The sequence below is a fragment of the Manis pentadactyla genome (genome assembly GCF_030020395.1).
Source record: "Manis pentadactyla isolate mManPen7 chromosome 15 unlocalized genomic scaffold, mManPen7.hap1 SUPER_15_unloc_1, whole genome shotgun sequence".
NCBI lineage: Eukaryota > Metazoa > Chordata > Mammalia > Pholidota > Manidae > Manis > Manis pentadactyla.
In genome coordinates this window covers 2,742,902-2,754,183 of record NW_026644588.1, presented here as the reverse complement: position 1 = coordinate 2,754,183, position 11,282 = coordinate 2,742,902, and the positions used below count along the sequence as shown (strand labels likewise).

The 11,282-nt window shown below is 59.7% G+C and overlaps 1 protein-coding gene across 1 annotated transcript; it reads left to right on the top strand.

The window, feature by feature from the left end:
* Window positions 1-960: 960 nt before the first annotated feature.
* On the top strand, window positions 961-10,651 carry ZNF865 (zinc finger protein 865). Its single transcript, XM_036909140.2, has 2 exons — window positions 961-1,194; window positions 7,121-10,651. Exon 2 carries the CDS (start codon window positions 7,148-7,150, stop codon window positions 10,274-10,276), a length of 3,129 nt encoding a protein of 1,042 aa, XP_036765035.2. The 5' UTR covers window positions 961-1,194; window positions 7,121-7,147; the 3' UTR covers window positions 10,277-10,651.
* The last annotated feature ends 631 nt before the right edge of the window (window positions 10,652-11,282 follow it).

Below are 11,282 nucleotides of genomic sequence, written 5' to 3'. Positions count from 1 at the left end.
TGGACCGGCAGGAGGTGAGAGAGCGATTTAGAGGGAATGGACAGGTTTCTCTGAGGGGAGGGGCTTCAGTGGGCAAGTGCAGGAGAGCAAGGTGTTAGGAGAGGCGGGACTTAGCTGTTAAAAGAAGATGCTGGGGAGGGAGATTGAGGCCAAGAGGAGAGAAGGGGCTCCCAAAGAGAGGACTAAGGAAGAGGAGCCCCTGAGGCAGAGGAGCTTAGCAGGCGGCCTGAATAGGCCTGGGCTTAGCTGCCTGGGGTGGGGCTGAGTTAGGGGCGCAATCTGTGGAGAGTATGTGACAGGGGCAGTGCAAGGTATGGAAAAGCTGTGGTTGGTAGCTTCAGCCTGCAACAAAATCCCCTGAAGGGTATTTAAACACAGGTGTGTAGGCCCCACCTCCAGGGTTTCCGGTTCAGTAAGTCTGGGGTAAGGTACCTGAGATGTACTTTTCTAATATGTTCCTCGGTGGTGTCACTGCAACTGGTCTCCGAAAGCCATAGTTTCAGAACCACTGACTTAAAGAAATGCTTTGGAGGTGCAGAATTAGAGCAGAAATGTGAGAGAGAGAGAGCAGAAATGCTGTGGACGGAAGGGGCGGGTCTTAACTAGGGGGCGTGGCCCTGACCAGGAGCCCTGGGCGGGGCTTAGAGAAAGGCGGGGCTTAGGGGAGAGGTGGAGTTCCAGAGAGTAGGGGCTTGTAGGCGGGAGAACAGGAGAAACTTAGTTGGGGCAGGCTAGAGAAGCTCTGGTTTGGAAGCGGTGGCGGGGGCTTGTAAGAATTAAGTGAACGGGCGTGAATCAGAACAGGAGGCGGAGCTTGAGTTTGAGATTGACGTGAGCGGCACGATGAAACCGGGCGTCCTCAGCGTGTGGGCGGAGGCCTGAGAAGCGGCGGGCGCACAGAGCGCAGGCGCATGTTGCTCAGCCGCTCACCGGAAGCTGCCTCGGCTTTCCTCTAGCTAGTGCGCAGGCGTACCTCCCCTTGGGGCTCGCCGCTGCCGCCGCCTCTCTTCTCTCCTCCACGCCGGCGCCGCGGAGACGGGCGCGACTTCCGCTTCCGGGCGGGCGGGCAGGCAGGCGGCGCGGGGCTGCCGGGGAGGGGAGGGGGCGGCACTTCCGGGCGGGCCCTTGGGTCTCCCCGGAGCGGCGGCGCCTCCTCCGCCTCTCGGCCTCCTCCCGGCGGAGACCCCGGCGCCGGTGAGTGACGGAGCGCAGGGGTCCGGGGCCCGGGGCTGCGGGGGCGGGGGGTCCCGCTCTGGCCCGCTCTGGTACCCGGAGCGTCCCCATCAGTGCTCCTCCCGCCGGGCCCCGGCCCTCAGGCCCCCAGTCACTGCTCCCCTGGAAGACCGCTCCAGACATCTGCCCCATTAGCCCCCATGTAGGACCGCTTCCAGAGCGCCCTCTTCGTGGCGATGCCTAAACTGCTGCCAGGGCCCCCCACCCATGCGTTCTCGTAGGATCTCTTCTACATTGCCCCCCGTCATTGCTTCCTCCAGGACTGCCCCCACATGTCGCCGTGCCCTCCCCCATGCAGGGCAACTACCCGTTAGCCTCCGCTAGCATCCCCTGTAGGTTGTCTCCAGGGTTGCATCGGTGCATTACAGCCTATCTATCCCCCTTTATCCCCGAAACCTCCCGCCCCCCACGCCGCCTCCTAATGTGAAAATACTCTGTATTCTGGTCAGCCGGCAAGAATGCCTTTTTATCCTCTGGACTCCCCACCCCAGTAATTCTCCTTTTGAGAGTACCCCTTTTTACCCCCATCACCATAAAACAGCTCCCTCTAGAGTTCTGCTTGCACAACCACATCTCCAACTCTCAAGTAGAAATAACTGCCTGTTTAGCGCCAGGCTCCCATGAAATAATTTTGCCCCGCCTGCCACTCACCTCATCCCAGTCAGATCCCGTCTTCAGTCATCCCACTGAACAGAGCCCCATAGTGAGCCTTTCCCTCTCAGAACGCGTCTCTTCCCCCTGCACTAACAGCTCTCCTCCTGACCCATTCCCTTCCCACCCAGCTGTCACCCTGTCCTCCCGGACCCCCTAGAGGAGACCCCCAGCTTCACTCGGGTGTGAGGTCGTTTTCCTCTGGGCGTTCATTCATTCGTTCTTCAATGGACGAATATTTACTGTTACAGGTCTGGGTCATACATTTGTGAAGGAGACATACACAGTCTCCTTCTGGGGGTTTCTACAGTCTAGTTGAAGAGACAGCTCAAAAACAAGTAAACAAAGATAAATGCTGTTTTTTGGGCTCTCTGAGAATCCAATGAGCTACTCAGGTGAAGCCTGAATTAGAAGATGTAACAGCCTTGCAAAGATCTCTTCTGGTGAGCTGTTCCAGGCAGGGGGAACAGCAAGTGCAAAGGCCCTGAGGTGGCTGCGATCACTGTGAGTGGAGGGGTGGCAGGGGAGTCCAATGAGGTTGGAGCAGAGGAATTAAAGGGAAGAAGGAGGGAGAGAAGGGCCTTGGAGGTGAGGGCTTTGTGATCAGTTATCTGGCCTTTGTCAGCTCTGCTAAGCCCAGGATGTTCTTCATTTGTCCATTCATCTATTTGTTCAACAATCGTTTGGTGAGCACCTATTACATGCTGAGGATGCAGCAGAGAACAAAATAGACAAAAACCTCTGTCCCTGTGGCATGCATATTCTAGCTCATGGGATAAATAGTTAAAAAGAAAGAAAATATGTGTTTGTGAAGAAAACACAGCAGGGTAAGCTTATAAAGTTACAGGAGCTGCGACATATGAGAGGGTGGCAGGAAGGCTTATTTTAAGAGATTCGTATCATTATCTTGTCCCTCCAAAAGCTATGCACCAAAAAGTCACACCTGTGTGTAGTCTTCCTCCTCCTGGACAAGTGTGGCCCACCCAGGGAGCTGCTCTTAACAGCTCCTCTCCACCTGGAGTGGGATGGTGAAGAGGATGAGCACTGGGCCCCACAGCATTCCTGTGTCTGAGCAAATCACCCCCATTTCTTGCCTTGAAAAGTGTTGTTTGAGACAGGCACTGTTCTAGGTCCTGGGTTAGAACAAAACAGATAAAATTTCTTGCCTGCATGGCGCTCCCCTTTTAGGGGGGAGGCCAAAAACAAGACAAGAAGAAGAATATATGGCTTATTGGGTGACACAGCTGGCAAGGAGGGCAGGGGAGCAGGCTGGGGAAGCAGGAGTACTGGTCTGGGTGGCGGTTATAGTGGCCCTGGAGAACCACTGAGAAGACGATCTTTGAGCAAAGACGTGAGGGGGTGAGAGGGTGGGAGAGATGTATATGTGGGGAGTCAGAGCTTTCCAGGCAGAAGCAACAGCCAGTGCAAGGGCCCTGGGGCAGCAATGGAATCAGCTCATTGGAGGGACAGCCAGGAGGCCATGGGGACTGTGGAGGTCATCATAAGGACTTTGCCTTGGGGTGAAATGGGCCACTGCAGGTTTTGGGCAGAAGAGGGACATGGTTTGGTCTTAGACCTCCTGTCCATTAAGTGAGAATAGTAGTAATGCTCATCTTACAAGTCTGAGTTTGACTGAGACAAGCCACGTCAGGCACCCAGTACAGGGCTGTCAGCATTCAGTAAATGCCAGAGGCTAGTCCTGGGGTGGGGTCTCAGGGAAGTGGGTGGGGCAAAGTCTGTTCCCACTGTAAAGTGCGGTGGGGGCCTTCCTTTATTTTTGAGAGAGAAATATTGAAAGACAGCATGTTGTAGGGGTTAACAGCTTGCATACCGGAGGCCTACTGCCTGCCTTTAACTCTGGGCCCTGCCACTTTCTACTGGTATGACTTTAGGAGATTAGTGTACTCTGGTCCTCAGTCTCTTCCTCTGTAAGAGTTAATGATTGTAACTATCTTCTAGAGTTATTGGGAAGATCCACTGAGTCAACACATGTAAAGGACTTGGAAGCATACTTAGAATGTAGAAAGCACTTGTTCAGTGTTTCATGCTACATTATGGCAGTGCTACTGACACACTAGGATTCCATCACAAAGCAGCTTTGTTGCAGTAGAATGGCCACAGGTCCTGGCATCAGAGAGATCTGGAATCCAGTACCTGCTTTCCCTTTACTGGCTACATGACCTTGGGGGAAATGACCTTCCCTGCCCCTCAAGTTTTCCCCCTTCTAAAATGGGACCAATAACAGTACAGCACTATTGGAGCATCAAGGTGATGGTACATATCAAGCTGGTCAAACAATAAACATGAGCTGTTACAATTGACTGTGATTGCTGTGGACTCCTGCCCCTTGGGAGGGAATCCCCCATCATGCTTGTCTGCATGAAACCCTCTCATGATTCACCTCCCTTTTGAAAGACAGCAATTTGAAGCTTGGGTTCCCTGAATGAGGAAATTATTCTCATTTCCCAGTGGAAGTGATTTTGAGTCTCCTAGTTAACACCCTCTTCTCTCTGCAGCAGCCCTTGAGACCCTCCCTATAACTTCACTGCCCCCAGATCCCAGAATTCCTTCTTGGAGGGGGGAATGTCAGCCCATCTCTGCTAAATGTCCTTCTCCCTCCATTGGGGAGTTCTGGTTAGCTTAGTCTCATCCCTTCACTCACTCAACAAATACTTGTCAATCTGGGCATTCACAGCTATCAGTTTGCCTCTGAGCACTGCTTTAGCTGTGTTGGCTATGTTTTCTTATGGTGTGCTTCCATTTTTATTTATCTGATGTCTTTGTGGACCCACTGGTTATTTAGGAGGGTGCCATTTTAATTCCCACACATCATTAAATATTTATTGAGCACCCATAGGGTGCCAGGCACTGTGCTAGGTCCTGCAGGCGCGGTGTGAACAGGACAGGCCAAGTCCTTCTTATCTTAGGGAAGGAGGCCAGACGGTAAACGCATAGCAAAGGAAACATACACAGTAAGTCGGTGGCAGTGACTGTGATGAAAAAAAAATACAAGCAGCTAGTGAGTGATGGCATAGGGGGTATGACCCTCTTGGAGGTGACATCTGAGCAGAGACTTGAAGGAGCCACAGGAGGGAACCTTGAGGTCTGGGGAAGAACTTCCTGGGCAGAGGGCACAGATTCACCACATCACTGCCCCATATGTTCAGGACGGTAACCACCTACCCTTCCCACTTGGCCCCTCACATAAGTGCCTCCCGTAACCTAGAGAGCACCCCCAAATAAGGCTCCTACACCCACAGTTCTATCTACCTTCCTCCACCTCAGGCGAGAACCCTGATAAAACAGCCCTGTTGGGGAAGGTATGGGCAGAGCCACAGACTTGCTCTGTGACCTTGGGTAAGCCACTGACCTCTCTGCCTCCGTTTTGTCAAATGTGATGACAGTAGTGACATGCAGGTGACTCTGGCAGGGTGACAGTCTCACAGATATGTGAGAGTTCAGTGAGTTAATTCATGTAATATGCTTACAATGATGGCTAGCTTGTAAACATGAGCTCTTAGGAGTATGTGCTCTGGTGGAGGTAAGCCTGGGGGTGGGTACTTCCACTGTGTGCCCTCTTTCCACCCAACCAGCCCACTCCAGACCCGACTCCTGGATTCAGGCTGCCACTGCCACCCCAGCCATGCCTTTGCTGTTTCTGGAGATCAGAATAGCTGGAGGGGGTGTGAAGGGCATGGGATGTTGAGACTCACCCGCGGACACCAGAGGTGGAGGCTAAAAATACCAACCTCTGAGTAAGGGTGGAGGAGACCCTCACCTTTCACCGCTGCAGAGAGAGAGCCAGCTAGATGGGTGGGGGCTGACAGGCCCTGGCCTTGGGAGACCCCACTGACCCCTGCTGTGGGCTGGGCGAAGAGCCAGACCCCCGGGGACAGGGATGGCCAAGAAGCATACCATACCTGGGGCGTCTTTCCCCCCTGGCTCTCCGCAGACTCAGTGGAGGTGCTTCCTGAGGCCCCTGGGTGGGTCTGAGGCTCAGATGGCTTGTAGGAGCTGAGGATTGGGGAGGGGCGTTGCAGGGGCAGATATGACAGCTGCCATCTGGAATGAAAAACATTGTGAAGGAGGTGCCCAACCAACTGCCACTGCGCCTCCATTCCCCAGAGAGGACAGGAACCCCGGGTCCCTGAACATCAAATTGCCAGGCTCCCTGCAGGCATGGATGTCACAAATGGCTCTCTCAGTGTGTGTCTCCTTATATCCTGTGTCAGCCCCCTAAGTTCCCCTCAGCCTAGTGGTTCCTGCCCCCTTTTATAAGTGGGAAAGGGGTATCACATGAGGGAGACTGAACCAGGTCTGCCCAGGCGCAGGGCCATATGTCTCTACCGCATGGCTGCCTTTCTTGGAGCCAGCCCCCTTGCTGTAACCTGTTTCTCCCAGGCAAGCACATTCTCCTTCCCATCTGGGAGTGAAAAGGTGCTCCCCTCCCCAACACCGACTTCATCTGATGTCTTGGTTTGTCTTGACTTTTTGTTTTTACAACTGAGGTGGGTTGCAGTGTCCTACCTTCCACTTACCCAGTGCTCACAGAGTGCAGGAAGCATGCACCTGAAAAGCCCTACCTATGTTAGCTTGGTGGGGCCTCACAGTGGCCCTTTGAGGCACGGATGTGCATGAGTGTGTCGCTTGCATTCGTAGGTGAGGAAATCGAGGCGCAGACGGTTCAGGAACTTGCTCTTGGTCACACAGAATAGTGGGGCTTAGGTTCAAATCTAGCATTCTAGCTCCCAAGTCCACCCTCTTCACTCCAATTGGAATTATCATTTTGCAGAGGCAAAACCAGCGGGGCTTGAGAATTTGTGGAGGCCTGGGAGAGTTTGCCAGGAGACAGACCTGAGGCCGGGGGTGCGGGCAGAATTCTAGTCAGAGTAGGAAAGTCCAGGGCCTGCAGGCAGTGCTGGGGGCGGAGGCTCTGCAGGACGGACAGAGGAGATGCAAGGTGTGTGAACCCTGGAAGAGACAGGAAAGACGGGTCAGATGGAAGAATGGGGAGGCAGAAGGTGAGCAAAGGCACACACAGGAAGTGGCAGGCGGAGGAGAGGCCGGGGCAGCGGGCCAGGAGGGGCACTGCCTGGAGGGGAAGCCGGCGCGGGCCAGGCGAGCAAGGCGGGAAGGTGAGGCAGCGCTGCTCGCTGAGCCCCCAGTTGCACGGCGCTCTGCTGGCGGGGGCCCGGCGGCCTGTCCTGGGTCCTCAGCCCCCTCCTCTTCCCTGCAGGGTCTCCCATCTCACAGGCGGTCCGAGATGGAGGCCAACGCGGCGGGCAGCGGCGCCGGGGGCAGCGGGAGCAGCGGCATAGGGGGCGAGGACGGGGTCCACTTCCAGAGCTACCCCTTCGACTTCCTGGAGTTCCTCAACCACCAGCGCTTCGAGCCCGTGGAGCTGTACGGGGAGCACGCCAAGGCGGTGGCGGCCCTGCCCTGCGCGCCCGGGCCCCCGCCGCAGCCCGCGCCGCAGCCCCCGCCGCCGCAGTACGACTACCCGCCCCAGGCAGCCTTCAAGCCCAAGGCGGAGGCGCCGACCTCCTCCTCGTCGTCCTCGTCCTCGTCCTCGTCCCAAGCCAAGAAGCCCGACCCGCCCCTGCCACCCGCCTTCGGTCCCCCGCCTCCCCCGCTTTTCGATGCCGCCTTCCCCGCCCCGCAGTGGGGCATCGTCGACCTCTCAGGACACCAGCACCTGTTTGGGAACCTGAAACGCGGGGGGCCTGCATCCGGGCCGGGGGTGACGCCATCGCTGGCCTCCCCCACGGGGACCCCGGGGCCACCTCCCGCCCCCTCGCAGACCCCGCCGGCGCCGGCCGCAGGGGCGGCCTGCGACCCGGGCAAGGACGACAAGGGCTACTTCCGGAGGCTCAAGTACCTGATGGAGCGGCGCTTCCCGTGCGGCGTGTGCCAGAAGTCCTTCAAGCAGTCCTCGCACCTGGTCCAGCACATGCTGGTGCACTCGGGGGAGAGGCCCTACGAGTGCGGCGTCTGCGGCCGCACCTACAACCACGTCTCCAGCCTTATCCGCCACCGCCGCTGCCACAAGGACGCACCGCCGGCCGCCGGGGCCCCACCGCATCCGGGCGCGCCCATCCCGCCGCTGGGCCTGCCCGCGTCCGCGCCCGGCAACCCCGCCGCTGCCGCCCCCTCCGCCTCGGGCGCTCCGGCCACGCCGGCTGCTGCGGACGCGACCGCGGCGCCCGCCGCCCCCGCCGCTGTGGGTCCGCCCCCGGCAGCCGCAGGCGGCGGCGAGGGCCCTTTTGCCTGCCCGCTGTGCTGGAAGGTGTTCAAGAAGCCCAGCCACCTGCACCAGCACCAGATCATCCACACCGGCGAGAAGCCCTTCTCCTGCTCCGTGTGCAGCAAGAGCTTCAACCGCCGCGAGAGCCTCAAGCGGCACGTGAAGACGCACTCCGCGGACCTCCTGCGCCTGCCCTGCGGCATCTGCGGGAAGGCCTTCCGCGACGCCGCCTACCTGCTCAAGCACCAGGCGGCGCACGCGGGCGCGGGGGCGGCGGGGCCGAGGCCCGTGTACCCCTGCGACCTGTGCGGCAAGTCTTACTCGGCGCCGCAGAGCCTGCTCCGGCACAAGGCTGCGCACGCCCCGCCTGCCGCGGCCGAGGCGCCCAAGGACGGCGCGGCCCCAGGCCCGCAGCCCCCGCCCGCCTTCCCCCCAGGCCCCTATCTCCTGCCTCCCGACCCGCCTGCCACTGACAGCGAGAAGGCCGCGGCGGCTGCGGCGGCCGTGGTGTATGGCGCGGTGCCCGTGCCGCTGCTGGGGGCCCACCCGCTGCTGCTCGGCGGGGCCGGGACCAGCGCGGCCGGAGGCGCGGGCGCCAGTGGCCCTGGAAAGACATTCTGCTGCGGCATCTGCGGGCGCGGCTTCGGGCGCCGTGAGACCCTGAAGCGCCACGAGCGCATCCACACCGGCGAGAAGCCTCACCAGTGCCCAGTGTGTGGGAAGCGATTCCGCGAGTCCTTCCACCTGAGCAAGCACCACGTGGTGCACACCCGCGAGCGGCCCTACAAGTGCGAGCTCTGCGGCAAGGTCTTCGGCTACCCGCAGAGCCTCACCCGCCACCGCCAGGTGCACCGGCTCCAGCTGCCATGCGCCCTGGCCGGGGCTGCCGGCCTCCAGGCCACGCAGGGCGCGCCGGGGGCCTGTGGCCCGGGCGCCTCTGCCGCGTCCACGGGGGCCGCCGACGGACTGAGCTACGCCTGCTCGGACTGCGGCGAGCACTTCCCGGACCTCTTCCACGTAATGAGCCACAAGGAGGCCCACATGGCAGAGAAGCCCTATGGCTGCGACGCCTGCGGCAAGACCTTCGGCTTCATCGAGAACCTCATGTGGCACAAGCTGGTCCACCAGGCTGCCCCTGAGCGCTTGCTCCCGCCCACACCCAGCGGCCCGCAGGCCCCGGATGGCTCCAGCAGCGCGGACGCAGCCAGCGTGTTGGACAATGGGCTGGCGGGAGAGGTGGGGGCGGCCGTGGCGGCGCTGGCAGGGGTGTCCGGCGTCGATGACGCGAGTGGGGCGGTGGTGGCCGGGGGCGGCGGTGGCGCCAGCTCGGGTCCCGAGCGCTTCAGCTGTGCCACCTGCGGCCAGAGCTTCAAGCACTTCTTGGGCCTGGTGACTCACAAGTACGTGCACCTGGTGCGGCGGACCCTGGGATGCGGTCTCTGCGGCCAGAGCTTCGCCGGAGCCTACGATTTGCTCCTGCATCGCCGCAGCCACCGGCAGAAACGGGGCTTCCGCTGCCCGGTGTGCGGCAAGCGTTTCTGGGAGGCAGCCCTGCTCATGCGTCACCAGCGCTGTCACACGGAGCAGCGGCCCTATCGCTGCGGGGTGTGTGGCCGAGGCTTCCTGCGTTCCTGGTACCTGCGGCAGCACCGCGTGGTGCACACTGGCGAGCGGGCCTTCAAGTGTGGCGTGTGCGCCAAGCGCTTCGCGCAGTCGTCCAGCCTGGCGGAGCACCGGCGACTGCATGCAGTGGCCCGACCCCAACGCTGCAGCGCCTGCGGCAAGACCTTCCGCTACCGTTCCAATCTGCTGGAGCACCAGCGGCTGCACCTGGGCGAGCGGGCCTACCGCTGCGAGCACTGCGGCAAGGGCTTCTTCTACCTGAGCTCCGTGCTGCGCCATCAGCGCGCGCACGAGCCACCGCGGCCCGAGCTCCGCTGCCCCGCTTGCCTCAAGGCCTTCAAGGATCCCGGCTACTTCCGTAAGCATCTGGCGGCCCACCAGGGCGGCCGGCCCTTCCGCTGCTCCTCCTGCGGCGAGGGCTTCGCCAACACCTACGGACTCAAGAAGCACCGCCTGGCCCACAAGGCTGAGGGCCTGGGCGGGCCTGGAGCAGGGGCGAGTGCCCTGGCCGGGAAGGATGCCTGATGTTGGGGGTGGGGTTCCCATCACCACTCCAGTCAGCGGTCCCCGTCTGGACTCGCCCCTCCCTGGGTTCTGACGAGACCCCCTCCTCGCTGTTGCCCCATGTGTCCTTCAGAACCTCAGACAGACTAGCCGCCTTCAAGGCCCATGCGGACAGACTCCAGACTGAATCACTCCCCTCCTGGACCTCCCATCCTGTCAGACACATCGACCCTCCGTCCATCCGTCCCCCTTGTGACCCGTGTCTGCCCTGCCCCTGCAGCATTCTGTCCCCCAGTAAACTTTGGGGGAGGTGGGCCTGAACCACTGCCCCTACTTCCTTTGGCTGGAAAGCGGAGTATGAGTGGATTTTGGGGGGGGCCACAAGGGGGCTCGGGTGCTTTTTTGGATTATGGGGGTGGGGGGCAGGGTGGCAGACGCGGCTTGTACAGAGCAGAGAATAATAAATCTCATCAACAGGGTTACTGGAGTCCTTTCTTGCATCCCAGGGAGAGGGGATTACAGTGCTGACCGACAAAGTTGGGAACTTCGGTTTCCCTTGGATTTCAGTTCCCCTACACCCTCTGTGCTCCGCCTTTCCTCATCCAACCAGGATTTATTGAGCATTCCCCCCATCTAAGCTTTAGTCTGTGAGTTGGGCAGATGGGAGGTGAACAAGCAGGTACGTCTGCTCTCAGGAGCTGACGGCGTGCCTGGACTCCTTCCGCTTCACCATGCTGCCAAGCCCCCCATCTGCGGTGTCCTTCGGTGGACACTGGGGATGCGTAAATTGGATACACTCCTAGCCCTCAAGTGAGATGGAAGAGAACTGGAGAGCCATTGCTGTGTTCCAATCCTGAGCAGACTCATGCTTATGATAAACCCCATCATAGTGCTGGTGCCCCCAGGACAGCTTGGCGGAGCTCACAAGCCAGCTTGTAGACCCCATTTCTGCATTCAGAACAGTTTTATATGTGCCCTGCAACATGAGTCCAGTTATGCCATCTGTCTGGAGAGGAGGCTGAGGTCC

Bases quoted from the DNA above. Each gene is read 5' to 3' on its own strand.
- ZNF865 (XM_036909140.2), top strand. From the start codon at position 7,148: ATGGAGGCCAACGCGGCGGGCAGCGGCGCCGGGGGCAGCGGGAGCAGC.